Source organism: Symphodus melops (assembly GCF_947650265.1).
Source record: "Symphodus melops genome assembly, chromosome: 1".
NCBI lineage: Eukaryota > Metazoa > Chordata > Actinopteri > Labriformes > Labridae > Symphodus > Symphodus melops.
In genome coordinates this window covers 24,349,092-24,366,438 of record NC_136691.1, presented here as the reverse complement: position 1 = coordinate 24,366,438, position 17,347 = coordinate 24,349,092, and the positions used below count along the sequence as shown (strand labels likewise).

Genomic DNA, 17,347 nt, shown 5'->3' with positions numbered 1-17,347 from the left:
CATGTTTTCAAGCCAGCATGCAGCCACTAAACATGTAGTACGTTTTATTACCAAACTTCTCGTAAAAAAAAAAAAAAAAATTTAACATTCTTGTTTGGTAACTAAAATTGTTTCAAATTTGACATATTAAGGTAATTTTGTAAATTCATAAACCCTGTCTTGCAGATAATAAAAAGATTAACCTGCTTAACATATTTTTGGTGATTTTGAAATGTTTCTGTTTTTGTCATCAGCTGTCACAACAATACAACATCTTACATTGAATGAGCTTATGTGTCGTGTGTTAACTCAGAGTTAAAGGAGGTGTGAGAAAGTCTGATTGGATGTTTGATTGTCAATTTGAGTAAAAAGAAAACATCTCTCAGGAGAGGTCAACAGATAATCAAGCCTTGTGTCCACCTACAGGTTTTTCTGGTCAGAAAATCTCTGGCTGTGCACTCTGGCCTTTTTGCCTGACGTGTTTGTGAAGGAAAGCGCTGCATGTCCTTCCTGTCTCCATGACAATGGGCTGTCCACAACGGCTGCAAACGATTCTCAATTTGAGAAGTCAAAGCGGCCGCAGAAAAAAGGCGGAGCGCTCCAAAGAAAAGCTCCACATTGTGTCTACGTGCGTACACAGAACATCTGTACTTTTTAAAACTGTCAGTTTATGAACCGCAGGTGGGAAGTACAAAAAACAACAACAACAAAAATACAACAGTTCTACTCAAGCCTGATTCGACCAGACCGATCAGGTTGATTTTTTTTTTTGGATCACATTTTGCAGTTCAGTTTAAGAAACACTGTAAAATATATGAAATAATTAACACTTCTGAAGCCATTTCAGTGCGAGACTCATATTGAAAGAACTTCAAGCTGCAGGAGTGACGTTAACGGGCGTATATCCAAAACTTCACTGTGCTTATAGCTTGTCAGCTACGTGTTTTTTGCTTTGTATATTATAATGAAAGACAGCATGTACAAAATAATGAAAAACGATTTCAAGAAGCTAACACATCACATCACTTGTATGTTTTAACCACTGCTAGGACAATGCAACTCCACAGATTAAAGAAAAGCATCTTGGGGAAGACGTGCTCCCAGTGAAGAGGTAGCAGGCAGCTGCGGGAAGCACACAGAGGTCCAGCGTGGGTGGGCAAAACAAGCAGCCATGCTGCAGGAGCACTGGCAACAAGGATGAGAGGTTAATGATGTCGTAGGTGGTGAGAGGCAGCGTGTGATCAGGTAGGTGAGGGGCACGGAGGGCGGGCAAGAAGGCCAAGTGGCAAAGGGGATCAGTCAGTTCAAAGGGTCTATTTCAACTCAATATGAGCTTCTTTGGCTGGTGGACAGTCCTTCAAGGAACCAGAGATGGTGTAAAACCTGCAGAGGCAATCACAGAGCAGTCAATGAATGAGATGAGCAGAGATGGCATCAAATATTTAAAAGCTCAAACACAAACTGACACACACACACACACACACACACACACAGATATGACACCAGTAGCTCAGTCACTAAGTGCCTTTTCACACCTCCACATTCACACACTGATAGTAGGCTCTTAAGGACACATGGGTCACGTAGCTGCAGGAGCTGGGGATCAAATTTGACGTATTTACTAAGATCCTGATTAAAGAGATTGCACATTTTGGTTTGTGGGCGTTTAGCGGGTGACATCAGGTGCAAACCTTGAGGAGGCTTTTGTGTGTTTTACTGGTTTACATCATGGAGAGTTTGGACGGAAAGCTGGATGACTGCAAGTGCAAAATAGTTACAGGTACTGTAATAGTGAGAGAGGCAGTGAGAGAGCATGAGAGAATGTGCAGTGTTTTTGAGTTATTGCACATAAATCTGAATGATACAAAAAGAACATTTGGCTTTTCAGCAAACTTCAGCATTAAACAGGGCCTCTCTTTTCTTCCCTTCAGGTTCTGAATGGACTGTCAAACATTGTGCAGGAGGTGCGGGCGGTGTCCTCTGGAGCACGGTGCTCAGAGCTGTTTCTGATCGGACATGGTCCCCAATCCTCCTGTGTCTCTTCCTAGCTACAATAACTGCAACAGTGTTAAATTCAGACACCTGGCTTGGTAACATAGGAAAAGGACGACACATGTTGTTTTGCTCATATGACAGGTGCAATCTGTCACGCCCTCCACCTCTGCCAGTGAGTAGTGGCAGCTCTCTCCCTCTTTTCCTTTTTTCTCTCTCTCTGCTCTTAGGAGGGCGTGAACTCGGCTGGTGGTGTCAGGACAATCAGGTGTGGCGAATTACTGATCAGGGGATGAGACGCAGCTGAGGGGAGTTAGTGGCTGCAGCAGTTGCTTTTAAGGAGCCTCCAGCCTGCTATCCAGTGCCGGACCATGTTCAGTAACAGTTAGTATTTTGACCGCTGCACATGCCTTGCTTCTACGTCTTGCTGTTCAACTTCTAATAACTTGTTCTTTGTGCAGTTGGATCCCCTGCAGCCACGGAGCTCTTCTACTCTGCATACACCCTGGATTCGTCACGACGGATCATCGGCAGTTCAGACACCACCAGCCTTGCTTCCCCCTCCTTTAGTTAAAGTCCAGATCAGACCTTCGGGATCAATAAAGTATCTATCTATCTATCTATCTATCTATCTATCTATCTATCTATCTATCTATCTATCTATCTATCTATCTATCTATCTATCTATCTATCTATCTATCTATCTATCTATCTATCTATCTATCTATCTATCTATCTATCTATCTATCTATCTATCTATCTATCTATCTATCTATCTATCTAGATAAGTGTTAGTTTTTAGACCTTCAACTCGACTCACGTTTTGAGTCCGTTGCCTTGCCTATGCTTTGTTGTAGCTTTAGTTTAACTCGTGTTAGCACGACGCTTTAGTTTATATTCGGCTGTTAGTCGCTCTTTGTTTTCGTCAGTTAGTTTGTTTTTCCTCGCCTGTTTTGTAGGGTTGAGCGTCCTCAGTTGTGGTGTTTATTTTGTTTGTAAATAAATTTATTATTTTGTACTTCGGTCCTCCGTGTCTCTGTTCTGCACTTGAGCCTCCATACGTCCCGTAACAGTACGGTCCGGCCAAGATGAGCTCAGCAGACTCCGGGTCGGACACAGCCCGTGAGAGTAGCGCTATTCAACACGCATTGTCGAATCAAGGTACGCTTTTAGGTCAGCATGACACCGATATTCGCAGGCTAATTGAAAATAATGCTACACTTAATAACCAGGTCACACTGTTAACTACGCAGTGCAATCAGTTATCTGCGCAGGTAGCACAACTGACCAATGCGCTAGCTCAGTTAGCTCCGTCTAGCTCGGGTAGTTTTTTTTGGTAATGTTCCGGGTAATGTTTCGTCGCGTGAACCTAAAGCTTCATTACCTGAACGTTATAGTGGAGATTTAGGTTCCTGCAAAGCGTTCCTAACCCAGGTATCGTTAGTTTTTACACTTCAGCCACAGTTCTACTCTTCCGATAGTGCTAAGATCGCCTTTTTAATTGGGTTATTGTCTGGAGAGGCTAGGGAGTGGGGAACCTCGGTTTGGGAGCAACAAGACCCCATCTGCAACTCCTACCCGTCCTTCATCACAGAAATGAAGCGAGTGTTCGATCATCCAGTGAAGGGACGGGAGGCTAGCCACAGGTTAGCAGGCCTAAAACAAGGAGGACGGAGTGTTGCTGCCTACGCGGTGGAGTTCCGGACCTTAGCTGCAGGAAGTGGATGGAATGATAAGGCCCTCCAAAGCATGTTCTACATGGGACTCTCCGATGAATTAAAGGACAAACTGGCCACGTTGGAGGAGAGCTCCAGCTTTAATCAGTTTGTGACTCTGGCGATCGATATCGATAACCGGATACGGGAGCGACGCCGTGAACGAGGGTCACGAGCCGAAGCCAATCCAGCAGTCTTCACTCCTCGCATGTCCCAGGCCTCGTCACACTTCCTACCTGCCGAATCTGAACCCATGCAGCTGGGACGAGCATTGTTATCGGCACAGGAGAGACAGCACCGCCGGGAGACTAATGCTTGTCTATACTGCGGAAAGATCGGACATCTCCTGGCCACCTGCACCCAGCGGTTGGGAAAAGAACGGGCTCATCCGTAACCCGGGAGGTATGGTTGAGCCAAGTCACCTATTCTGCCCATTCCCCACAACGTCTCCAGGTAATCGCATCCATTTGTCAACAATCCCGCACATCTGAGATTCTGGCCTTGATTGATTCCGGGGCAGAGGAGAACCTTATGGATCATCAGACCGCTCTTCGGTTGAAGATTCCTCTGGAACGCCTGGACAAGTCTCTCAAGGTTCGTGCCCTTAATGACCTCCCCTTTTCTGAGATATCTCTGAAAACCAGTCCTGTTTCTCTCCTGCTGGCCGGAAATCACTGCGAAACCATTTTGTTTTTTGTGATTGAGCATGCCTGCCCTCCGTTGGTTTTGGGATTTCCTTGGCTCCAGAGTCACAACCCCCACATAGACTGGAAGAGAAAAGAGATCATCTCCTGGGATCCTGCCTGCCACGCTTCCTGTCTCCAGTCAGCTCTAACCCCTGCCACGCCTTCTGCAACCTCTGTTTTACCTACCATCAAATTGGATTTGGTTCCCCGTGAGTACCACGACTTGGCACCGGTGTTTAGCAAAGAGGAAGCTCTCTCACTCCCGCCTCATCGACCATATGACTGTGCCATCAACCTCATTCCTGGGTTCACACTGCCCACCAGCCGCTTGTATAACCTGTCTAAGCCAGAACACACAGCTATGGAGGAGTACATCCGGACCTCCCTCGCTGCTGGGATCATTCGTCCGTCATCTTCTCCAGCTGGGGCAGGTTTCTTTTTCGTGGCCAAGAAGGACAAGACTCTTCGCCCCTGCATTGACTTCCGGGGTCTTAATGACATCACGGTGAAGAATTCTTATCCTCTGCCGCTCATTAACTCCGCCTTCACTCCCCTTCACGGTGCATCCATCTTCACCAAACTGGACCTGCGCAACGCCTACCACCTCATACGCATCCGACAAGGGGACGAATGGAAGACGGCGTTTAACACCCCCCTGGGTCACTTCGAGTATCTGCTGATGCCATTCGGGCTCACCAATGCACCCGCTGTGTTCCAAAACCTCGTAAATGACGTTCTCAGAGACATGATTGGGCGGTTCGTCTTTGTCTACCTCGATGACATCCTCATCTACTCACGGAATGCAGTGGAACATTCCCGTAATGTGCATCAGGTGCTGGAACGTCTTTTGAAGAATCGCCTCTTCGTTAAAGCGGAGAAATGCGAGTTCCATGCTGCTACTGTGGGATTCCTGGGTTACATTATCTCTGCTGGTGAGGTGAGCATGGATCCCCAGAAGGTATCCGCTGTGCAGGACTGGCCAGTGCCTGTAAACCGCAAGCAGCTCCAACGGTTCCTCGGGTTTGCTAACTTCTACAGACGCTTCATCAGGAACTACAGCAAGGTTGCGGCACCCTTGACATCACTCACCTCTACCAAATTAGTTTTCCAGTGGACCCCTGAAGCTGATCGTGCCTTCCAGGACCTCAAGCGGAGGTTTGTGTCTGCCCCATCCTGGTCCAGCCCGACCCTGCCCTACAGTTCATCGTTGAGGTTGATGCCTCTGATTCTGGCGTAGGAGCTGTCCTCTCCCAGCGTTCCACCTCCGACCAGAAGATACATCCGTGTGCCTTCTTTTCTCGACGCCTGTCACCTGCGGAGAGGAATTATGATGTTGGAAACCGGGAGCTATTGGCAGTTAAGCTTGCTTTGGAAGAGTGGCGACATTGGTTGGAGGGCACGGAGAAGCCGTTTATTGTTTGGACCGACCATCGCAACCTGGAGTATGTTCGCTCAGCCAGGAGACTCAACGCTCGCCAAGCTCGGTGGACGTTATTCTTTGGACGATTCAACTTCGCCCTCACTTACCGCCCTGGGTCCCGCAATGTCAAGCCTGACGCGCTCTCTCGTCAGTTTTCAGTCCAGGAGGACTCAGGTGAACTGGAGCCCATTCTTCCCAGGAACCGTGTTGTGGCCGCCGTTACTTGGGACATTGAGGCCAAAGTCATCCGGGCCCTCCAGCAACATCCTGCTCCAGGTAACGTGCCCCCGAATCATCTGTTTGTTCATGACTCTGTCCGTCCTCAGGTGTTGTCATGGGGCCATGCCTCCAAGGTTTCCTGTCACCCTGGGGTGGCACGCACGGTGGAGGTTATCCGTCAGAGGTTTTGGTGGCCATCGCTGGAGAGAGACACTAGGGAGTTTGTGGCTGCGTGTACCATCTGCGCCAGGAACAAGAACTCCTCTCAGCCCAGCTCCGGACTCCTGCAACCCCTGCCGGTACCTCATCGCCCTTGGTCACACATTGCTGTGGATTTCGTCACCGGATTTCCAAAATCTCAGGGTAAAACCACTATACTCACCATTGTGGACCGGTTTTCCAAGGCTGCACACTTTGTGGCATTACCCAAACTGCCCTCTGCTCATGAAACATCGGAATTATTTACTAATCATGTGTTTCGTCTCCACGGCATCCCTACGGACATCATTTTGGACCGTGGACCACAGTTCACTTCGGCAGTCTGGAAGGGGTTTTGCACAGCCTTGGGGGCCACCGTCAGTCTCTCGTCTGGGTTTCATCCGCAATCGAATGGTCAGACTGAACGGACTAACCAGTCGTTAGAGACCTTCCTCTGGTGCATGACGGCGGAGAACCAGACCACCTGGAGTAGCCTGCTTCCTTGGGTTGAGTATGCGCACAATTCTCTGCCTAACTCATCTTCGGGATTATCCCCTTTCCAGTGCTCCCTGGGATACCAACCACCCATGTTCCCAGCCCAGGAGCGGGAGATCAACATTCCTTCGCTCAATTCCTTCATGAAGAGGTGTGAACGGATTTGGATGTGGGCCAGGGCATCTTTATCGAAAGCCTCTCTGAGGATTCCCGCCCCTGCCTACATCCCAGGTCAGAAGGTCTGGCTCAAGGCCAAGGATTTGCCCTTAAGGGTGGAGTCAAGGAAATTGGCACCACGGTTTGTCGGACCTTTCGAGGTGGATCGGATCATCAATCCCAGTGCGGTGCGTTTGAAGCTACCAGCGACCATGAGGATCCACCCTACCTTTCATGTCTCGCAGCTAAGACCTGTGAAGGAAAGTACCCTAGCCCCCTCCTCCACCTAGGATGGTGGATAACGGGCCTGTTTACACCGTCCGTCGCATTCTGGATGCTCGGCGCCGTGGGCGGGGATTCCAGTATCTTGTGGACTGGGAGGGTTATGGCCCGGAGGAGAGGATGTGGGTTCCAAGACGCCACATAGTGGATGCTACACTCATCCGGGATTTCAATCGGGAGAATCCTGGCCGCTGCGCACGTGCTCCAGGAGGTGCACGTAGAGGGGGGGGGGTACTGTCACGCCCTCCACCTCTGCCAGTGAGTAGTGGCAGCTCTCTCCCTCTTTTCCTTTTTTCTCTCTCTCTGCTCTTAGGAGGGCGTGAACTCGGCTGGTGGTGTCAGGACAATCAGGTGTGGCGAATTACTGATCAGGGGATGAGACGCAGCTGACGGGAGTTAGTGGCTGCAGCAGTTGCTTTTAAGGAGCCTCCAGCCTGCTATCCAGTGCCGGACCGTGTTCAGTAACAGTTAGTATTTTGACCGCTGCACATGCCTTGCTTCTACGTCTTGCTGTTCAACTTCTAATAACTTGTTCTTTGTGCAGTTGGATCCCCTGCAGCCACGGAGCTCTTCTACTCTGCATACACCCTGGATTCGTCACGACGGATCATCGGCAGTTCAGACACCACCAGCCTTGCTTCCCCCTCCTTTAGTTAAAGTCCAGATAAGTGTTAGTTTTTAGACCTTCAACTCGACTCACGTTTTGAGTCCGTTGCCTTGCCTATGCTTTGTTGTAGCTTTAGTTTAACTCGTGTTAGCACGACGCTTTAGTTTATATTCGGCTGTTAGTCACTCTTTGTTTTCGTCAGTTTGTTTTTCCTCGCCTGTTTTGTAGGGTTGAGCGTCCTCAGTTGTGGTGTTTATTTTGTTTGTAAATAAATTTATTATTTTGTACTTCGGTCCTCCGTGTCTCTGTTCTGCACTTGAGCCTCCATACGTCCCGTAACACAATCCTCCCGGCATGCTGTTAGTAGATCACAGCACATTTTTTTGCTGGTGTCATGTTTGCACGCGTTCTAAGACACACACACACCTTTAGTAAATCAGGCCTCTAATGTTTGTTTTTGCACTGAGGTAGATCCCAATTTCCCACTGCACAGGAGGTACTGGTGCCAGCTCCGTAACCAGGGTTACCAGGTCATGGCCAAATGGTAACTATTGTTTGGGAGAAGACACGGCGAGCTTCTCACTGCCTTCATCCAGACGCCTCAGTCAAAGAATAAGTGCAGTCCAAACATAGTGGCTTCAATCCTGTAAATATGTTCGTATCAGACGTACATAAAAAACGTTTTCATGACTGGTGCAACCTGGTATAAAATGTTGAAATGTGCCGATCTGAGGGTTAGGGTTAGGGCTCACATCACCCTCTGCCACCGACTGGAAAAAATGGCCCCCAATCATTTTGAATTTCAAGCTGGGAGCTGAAGAGGAGGGAAGCTCTGCAACTCCATACTTCCAAACTATCAACATCATCGCAGGCTGAGAGGTCAGTGTGAAGGAACACCAGCAGCCCAGTGACAAAGCTGATTTAGGAATATATAGGGTGGGCATTGGTGTGCCACACTGTGGGGTAACAGCCCATCCAATCCAGCACAGGAGGCAGATGTTCTTTCCAGTGCAGGTGCTGTTTTCTCAAGGCACATAACATTTGATGCACCTGCAGCCTCTAAGGTCCTCAAAGCTGCTTTAATGAATTAATAAGCTGCATGGTGAGGGTATCAGAGGCTCATGCAGCAAGATCAAGAAATGTCATGCTGACAACCAACAAGCAGCTGGTAAGAGGAGCTCACTCCCTCTCCCCTGCATCCACAGGCTCTCTCTCTGCTTTGCTCGCAGGTCAGGTGAAAGCCTGTGATTTATATGATGCAGCTTCCTCCACTTGTACATTAACACTTCATGTTCATGATCTCTGGTCTTTTGGTTCCTGTTTTATTCTGAGCTGCTCTACCATCCGCCTGGTTGCCACGATACATCTTAGCCAACTGTCCTGAAGCTATGCATATTTAGAGGTTAAATCGATATTACTGTATCACACAACAACAAGGTTCCCAAAAATGACCTTCAGGCCGCAGGGCTGCCATCAATTCTGCTGAGTTGGAAACGCAGCCTCACATGTTGCTATGGCATTTTCACAATTTCACTTATTTTGACGATGAGAAAATAAAATGTTTCCAAATGGTTGAATGGTTGATTACATTCATCTAAACACATTAATAATTATTCAGCGAGAGCCATTAAAATCAAGGAATTTAAGAGCAAGCTGTGGCCTCACCTCAGCTCAGAGCTGTTCATCAAACGTTACAGGAGAAGGACTTTTGATGGTGCCGTGACAGAAATGTGTGTGTGTGTGTGTGTGTGTGTGTGTGTAGTCGTGGTAAAGGTGAATGCCGGGGATGAGGGGTTAGCAGCAGATGTTTGGGGTATCAGACTGGAGCTCGGCTGAGAATGGTGAAGAGAAAACGTCTTTCTGGCTAAATGAACGTTTTAAAGGCTTCACGTTAGCCATTAGCTAAGCTCCTGCTGACAAAGGCTAGTGTTTATGAAACATGAATGACAGATTGGATTCCAATCAGCACAAACTCATTCAAAAATATTACAAAAATGAAGCTGTATGTTACCTTGAATTTCTAAAGTGCCTGCGTTTCTTCAGGGCCTGGACACAGGAGGATTTTGCGCAGGAATTTTTCATGTCCACGACCTGGTAGATGATGGGATTGTACATGGCTGAGGACTTTGCCAGTAGCGTGGGAATGACAGACACAGAAATTGGAACTGAGTCTGGCTCCCCGAACGCTGACACCACTGACACCACTGCATATGGGATCCAGGCTATCAAGAAGCCTGCACAGATCAGCATTGCCACCTGGGAGATGATAAGAAAATCCAGATTACAGATTGCTCTCCGACCAGTTCTGAAATATAGCCTTCAAATTGGTTGATTTGCTTCCCTGCTCAAGCCCTCCCTCTCTTTACCCACCTTTGTCAGTTTGATCTCAAGGTTATGGCTGTTTTTGATGCGAGCGTCAAAGTTTGAAATCTCCTTTGCTGACGACTTGACCTTAAAGATGATCATAACATATGAGAAGACGATGATTCCTGCTGGGAGGATGAGACAGAAGAACAGGATGGCCACCACAAAGGTCTGGCCGGACACAGAGGCCTGTGCGAGCCACCAGTCCAATGTGCAGGAGGTCCCAAAGGGCTCTGGCGCATAGTTCCCCCACCCCACCAGGGGCATGGTGGCCCAGAAAGCTGCATACGCCCACACAAAGGCAAGGCACAGGAAGGCGTGCTGGCGCTTCAGCCATGTTCCTAAAATTGGAGAAAAAATAAACAATCATTCTTCTGGTTTCACAACACGACAGCTCACATCAAACATAGTCTTTGCTTCATCAGGAGGATTTATAATGGCTAATAGTTTCCCTCACACTAGGACAACATTGTGTTATATGTACATAAATATTTTTTGTAAATTTTTATCTAATTTAATTTTGCACTGTGATTTTTCTTCTGCTGTCCTGCTGTAAGACTTTAAGTGTCCATCTGTTCGATGAAGGAAGGATGCTCCTTTCTTATCCGTACCACGCACAGGCACATTTAACCTCCACAGTGCAGGTCGTTGGACTGCTGTGAGAGCACTTCCTTGGCCCTGGCACTGATTGGAGAGGTGGGCTTCTGAATAGATGCTCATGCACGAGCATGTGCAGGGAAACCCAACATGAAGTATAATCAGCCCTGGGTTTCCATGATGAAGAAACCCTGGAGTGTTTTGTCTCTATCTGACTGAAATCACTCAAAGTCAGAAAAGTTGCACTTGTGCTCTCTGTGTTGTTGTCAAAGCTCTTTCACACCGCTGGTCACACGGACACGTTCACACACTGATGGCAGAGGCTGCTGGGTAAAGTCACCAACAGGATTAAAGAGGACCCCCTTCTCCACCTTTTCAGACAGCCCCCTGTGCTCTACATGAAACATCAGTGTTTCTGTGCTGTCAGATGAATCCAGCAGCAGAGGAGGTTTGTGAGCCTCTCTCTGAACGCTCCGTGTTGCTGTGTGTGTTTGTGTGTGGTTCCCCCCGAACGTGCCTAAAAGCTGTTCCAGTGTATTTGACACAGGACGGAGGAAGCAGCATCCCCTCTCTGTCACTGATATGTTACTGTTAGTTTACACCGTGGCTCAGAGAGAAATGTCTGTCCAGCACATGTTGAAAAAAGGACAATGAAGATGATCTTGATTTAAACACAGCGGGGTTGTGCTGTCGTACGGGACCAGTCAACTGTGTTTGGCTCCACCTTATAGGGTCGGATCGATGTACATGGCCCCCCTAACAGAAGGGTCTCAAAAAGTAGGACAGTACGGGGATCTTTCTTTTAGTCCATGGAAACGCCGCTGTGTGCCGTATTGAGACGAACACAACCAAGCCGCTCAGTGGAAACAGGGCTTAAACATGTCTGCCCTACAATCATTGTAGAAGTTATCTGGGCTTCTTTTTCATAACATGGCACATTTCATGCAAAAATGACATTATAAAAAGATGAATATTTTTGGACATGATGCGTTTGTTTTCTCAGGTGTTCATGTGAGACTGTTTGAAGACCTTTGAACATACCGTAGCTGAGATGGCAGATCTTGAGGTATCTGTCCAGACTGACCACAGTCATCGTGATGAGGCTCCCGCAACCGAAGAAGAAACCTGCCCAGCCGTAGAAACGACAGCCCTCCCAGCCAAACAACCAGCGGTGGGAGAAACTGGACACAACGAAAAAGGGCTTTCCTGTCACTGCAAAGACACAAAGCAAAGAGAAGAGATGAAGAGAAACAACGACTCAAAAAAGGAACTGGCAGGTTATGAAGTGAGTTGAGGAAAGAGGGAAACAGAGAAAAAACACATTTTAAGACAATAGTTTAAATACAACTTTATACATTACGTTGAAGTGATGAGAAACGACAGGGACAAAATCTGTTCAAATCAGCATTGCAAGACTTAACTAGACCTCTTCAAATTTGGGTTTTATAGGAGTTCCCACGTCACAATCTGTCAAGTATTAGATTTGCAGCTCTTCCTTATAATAATAATAATAATAATAATAATAATAATAAGAAGAAGAAGAAGAAGAAGAAGAAGAAGAAGAAGAAGAAGAAGAAGAAGAAGAAGAAGAAGAAGAAGAAGAAGAAGAAGAAGAAGAAGAATAATAATGATACTACATTTTATTTCACAACGCCTTTCCAAGCACTCAAGGACACTTTACATTGGATTAAAAACACAATACAAATAAATACAAACAATAAAAACAACAGACAAGTAGTTTGCAGCTTGTCCTTGGATATGCTGCATGCTCTTACATTTGCTCAGTATTATGTTGCTTGCACAGATTTCTTGCCCTCAGCCGCCTAAGATCCCGACTCTGATCCATTTTTTTTTGTCCAACAACCTCGACAGCAAACTTCAAGTACATGTGGCCAAAGCAAAAACAAGCACTGGGACAATGCACTGCTAAATTCTGTTCACTTTTTTTTTTAAACGGCAGTTGATCATTTGCCTGAAGAGTCACAACAGAGTATCTGTGACATCTGTGCCTTTATTATCCTATTCTTCTTTCTGCATCTTGTCCCATCTTCCCCATCCCACTTCAAGCCCAGCACAGTTTAGCAGATGGCTGTTCCGTTATGAGCCCGGGTCTGCTGAAGATTTCTGCCTGTTAAAAGGAATTTTTTTCTTGCCACACTATGACGGATTAAGCTGGGCTCTTGTAATATAGCCATAAGTAAGGTCCTTTACCTGCTTTTTGTAAACATAACAATGAGCATGGTCCTGTTACCTGCTCTTTTGTTAATGCTAACAGACAAACAGTAAGGTCCTTTACCTGCTTTTGTAAAGTGTCTCGAGATAACGCCTGTTATGAATGGACGCTATACAAATAAAGATTGATTGATTGATTGATTGATTTTTTTTTACTTTTTTCGTCAAGGAAGTTCATTATTTTTTTTAAGTTTATTAGTGTTGCTGTGTCTCCCTTCTAATTGAGCCGACTTCACGACTGTGGCACAAAAATATCCATTGTTGTCACATGTACCTAGAAATGGGAAGCATCAAACAACTTGGACACTTGTTTGTGCATGTACAGAGCCCTCTCACAGTTAACATATTTACATGTAGAATCTGTTAACTTGCAAATGTTATATGCCAGATTTGCAGTTGAAAAATACTCAACTCAAGCTCCATCAGTCATCAAATCAGACTTTTTAGTTGTGTCTCCTTTCTTCTGTGAAATAACTTCTAGTTATTGTTTTGAAAATATTTCACAAAGTCACATTTCAAGTTAAAGGAAAAAGGAGAAATATTTGAGACATAAATGAAGCAGAAATCCAGTGTGTCCTGTGTGAATGTGTGTGTGAGTCCTGACTGTCTACAATGAGGGAGAAGCTGGAGTCCTGCTGGCTGTGTTGTTGTCAGAGCTGTGTTTACATGGCTCCTCCCCTTGTGTATAAAAGCTGCTGTTGAAGAAGAAGAACATACTTATTTTGATGTCACGTACATGTTTTCTGATGATATAACTTTACATTCAATGTGATGTGTACCAGCTAACTAAAGCGTGCTAACACAGGCACGTCACAGTGTATAATAACAGTGGGTTATGGAGGGGTTTAGTGATGTGCTGCAGGAGGAGAGCGGAGGCTTCTGTACGCTGGAGGCGTGGCCAAACCGCAGTTTGTTTTGTTTTCATGATGGGCGGCCTCTAGTGGACCAAAAAGTCCCACGTCCTTCCTTCAAACATGGAGCCATCTGATTGTCACTTTACATACGTTTTGATTTATATCCAGGTGACAACTAAACCTAACAAAACCAAGACAACAATGCAATGCAACAAAATGACTTTAAATATTTTCTTCAGGGACAAATAACAGGAATGACGTTCTGTATGGAGGAACATTCTGCTGCACAATGGAGAAACTCTACAGACTTATAATAATATAAGTTGGAAAAAAGCGATTTCTCTTGAAAGTGAAAGTGAAGGTTGATATTGAACCACAGTTTGTTGAGGTGACAGAAAAAAAACCTGAAAATAAGCTTTTCTCTCCTTCAAATGAAATAAAACACAGTTTGCAGAAAAACCTGATGTGAGTGTTGTGTGGTGTTGATGACAAAAGCCCCTTTCTCTATTCATAGTATGTCTCTGAGAATATAAGGCAGGAACCCATGTGACAACTTGTGACAAGGGCGTCCGAACAAAACAACAAAAAGGAAACAGAAAGGACTGTTTATTGGTGATATTGACAAAGGTATTCAAGTAATCCTGCTAAAGGAAACAGACAGATTTCATATGACTTATATCACCATTTCTAAAGGCAAGATTCTTCAAGGCGGGATGAGCCAAATGTTTTCTTGGAATCGTGGAAAACCCAGCAGGGCATGTGAACACAAATCCATCTGGCTGCTCACATGTTCAGAGGCTTAATTGTGTTTCTAGACTCTGAGTCACCAAAATAACACCAAAGCAGCTTTCAGCTCGACTTTTTATGGTTCTCCCCTTGGCTCGCAATGCCTGGTAATAATGACTTCCTCTATGATGAGTTCAAGTGGAAAGGAGTATTTTAAGAGTTGTTGACATTTTAAATCTGTTTGAACTTGTCTCTTCAACTGTGTTTTCCTCAAAACAAGATGAGAGCTGAACTTAAAGGACTAATCAGTAAGATCTGTAGTGAGTGAAATAATAAAATAACCTCACTGTATGATCAGACATTACAGTAACATGCTGTGTTGAAGTGCTGTCTTCTCTGACAACAATGCAGCAGCCAGTATGTCCTCCTCCTAACAACAACTTTATTGAGCAGCCAGACAGAGAGCTGGAAGGCAAGTTAAACCTGAGAAATAGCCTGACACAAATCATGGCTCCATGCTGTTTACTGTGAATACAAGAGCATGGAAAACATATTGCAGTTGGAGACTCACTAGAGGAGAGATGTCTATGGAAACTGGAGGTCAGGAGTGTTCCTGAGGGAACTGGCGGTGCATGTAACTGTGAGTCCATGTCCATGAACATGGAAAGCTACAAAAACAGTACTTCAGGACCTTTCTGAGTCAGAGAATACCACATGGTGATGCTGTAGCTTCATCATGAATACACGGACAGGATGTCTTAATGTATGTTAGCCAGCTGCTGATAGAATCTCAAAGTTTTTAGATCTCTGCTTGATGTGCCCTCCGTTTGCACTCAGGTCCAAGAATAACTGTGTGCATGAATCTCAACAACATGTTACATTAAAGTCATCGCTTTCAGAGCAATTCAAACAAAGGATGACTTCAAGGTCAAAATTGGAAAGTAATATAGATGTCACCATGCTCTGGATGTTTTCTAAATCGCCCACTATACTGGAAGTACTGTATGCAGCGAAGTATGCAATACTGTATGTCAACAAATACACTGGCTGCTGGCTACAGAGAGCCTACACAACCTGGCACGACGCTTACATCATAAATGTGTCCAAAGGTCTGAGCATTTTCCCAAACGAGGGTAGTTCCTCTTTTCAAGAAAAACAGTAGAGCAGATGTTGGGAATTACAGGCCTGTTTCAATTCTATCAACCATCTCAAAGATTTTTAAACGACTTGTGTCTGAACAAGTGTAGGAGTATGTCATCAGACATGAGTTACTCTATGATCTACAGTCTGGCTTTAGAGCTGCATATTCGACTGACACCTGTCTCATGCACCTCTTTGATTATGTGCGTAAGAATTTAGAAAAGGGGAATTACGTTGGTGTGCTTTTAATTGATCTACAAAAAGCTTTCGATACCGTTGACCACAATATTTTAATTTCTAAGCTCAGGTGCATGGGTTTTAATAATTTGTCACTCTTGTGGTTTACTTCTTATTTGACTGATAGGACTCAAGTATGTGATGATGCGGGGACCTTCTCTGATCCACTAACTAGAACCTGTGGGGTGCCCCAAGGCTCGATCCTGGGCCCTCTGTTATTTTTAATATTAATGATATGCCGGCTGCTGTAAGGTGCAAGCTGCTTTTATATGCTGATGACTCTGCTTTGCTTGTCCCAGGGAGTAACGTAAAAGATATTGAGTATAGAGATCGAGTCAGTGGCTCGTAGATAATAAACTCTCCATGCATCTGGGCAAGACTGAGTCAATTTTGTTTGGCACTAAAAGGAAACTGAGAAAATCTAGTTCATCTAGTTCTAGTTCAAGTAATGTGTAACGGATCTGAAATTGTGTCCAAGTCAACTGTCACATATTTGGGTCTAACATTGGATCAGTCACTCACAGGTGAATGTCTAGCATCTAAAGTTTTATCCAATTGTGCCAAAAAGTTCAAGTTTATATATCATAAGACAAAGCTTTAGGATTTTGCTGTAAAGAAATTATTGGTTTTGTCTCTGATCCAATGTCATATGGATTTTGCTTGCTCAGCTTGGTTTTCTGGTCAGACGGTGAAGGTGAAAAAGAAATTGCAAGTGTTGCATAACAATGCCATCCGGTACCTGTTAAAAGCACCCGCACAAACCCATATTGGCAAGGAGGAGTTTGTAAGACCTGATCTGCTACCTGCTCATCTTAGAGTTGAACAACTTAAAGAGCATATTGCAGGTTAAAGACAAAACTTAACTAATCATAGGAAAATACGTTAACAATACTGTTTTTAAAGAAATTCTGAAATTAATAACCCACAGGGTCTCCTGGAGACGTTTTAGTCTTTGCTCTTTACTTTCACATTCGGCTGTGACGTAACATAAGGGAGTCCTGCTGAATCCCCATCTGTTTAACATTGAAAATCATGGATCTGAGTGTCACTCCCGTCAATAAAGAGGATGAAAACATGTATTCCTTTACATGTAATCGTCCGATGGCTTATTATTATGAACCTGTTAGATGTGATAGAGAGCAGAAACAGGCAGGATTAGAGGAATAACGGCCTCAGGAGAGAAGCTGTGGTGTGAGGAGAGACCCGGAGCAGGCGTCCTGCCGAGTGACAGGTGTCAGCTCGCCATATATGGGCGAGTGCTGTGTTCACATCAGCTTATGTAAAGTTTGTAATCACATTCAATCAATTAAAAAACTATTTGTAGAAGGTGCAAGTGCCGATCATTCACCTTTACATTGTATGGGAGCTGCTCGTAAAAACGGCAAATTTGTACAACGTATTACGGTGCCGCGCTGTGCGCGCACGCGCAAGAGAGAGAGAGAGAGAGA

The 17,347-nt window shown here is 45.3% G+C and overlaps 1 protein-coding gene across 1 annotated transcript in view; it reads right to left on the bottom strand.

Moving 5' to 3' along the window:
* Nucleotides 1–532: 532 nt before the first annotated feature.
* Nucleotides 533–17,347, bottom strand: part of opn5 (opsin 5) — a 104,575-nt gene continuing 87,760 nt past the window's right edge. Inside the window, exons 4-7 of the mRNA XM_079339655.1 lie at nucleotides 11,752–11,922; nucleotides 10,120–10,454; nucleotides 9,761–10,005; nucleotides 533–1,362 (exon numbers count right to left, since the gene is read on the bottom strand). Of these exons, the coding sequence (XP_079195781.1) occupies nucleotides 1,293–1,362; nucleotides 9,761–10,005; nucleotides 10,120–10,454; nucleotides 11,752–11,922 (821 nt within the window). The 3' untranslated portion in view covers nucleotides 533–1,292. The remainder of the gene's footprint in view (nucleotides 1,363–9,760; nucleotides 10,006–10,119; nucleotides 10,455–11,751; nucleotides 11,923–17,347) is intronic.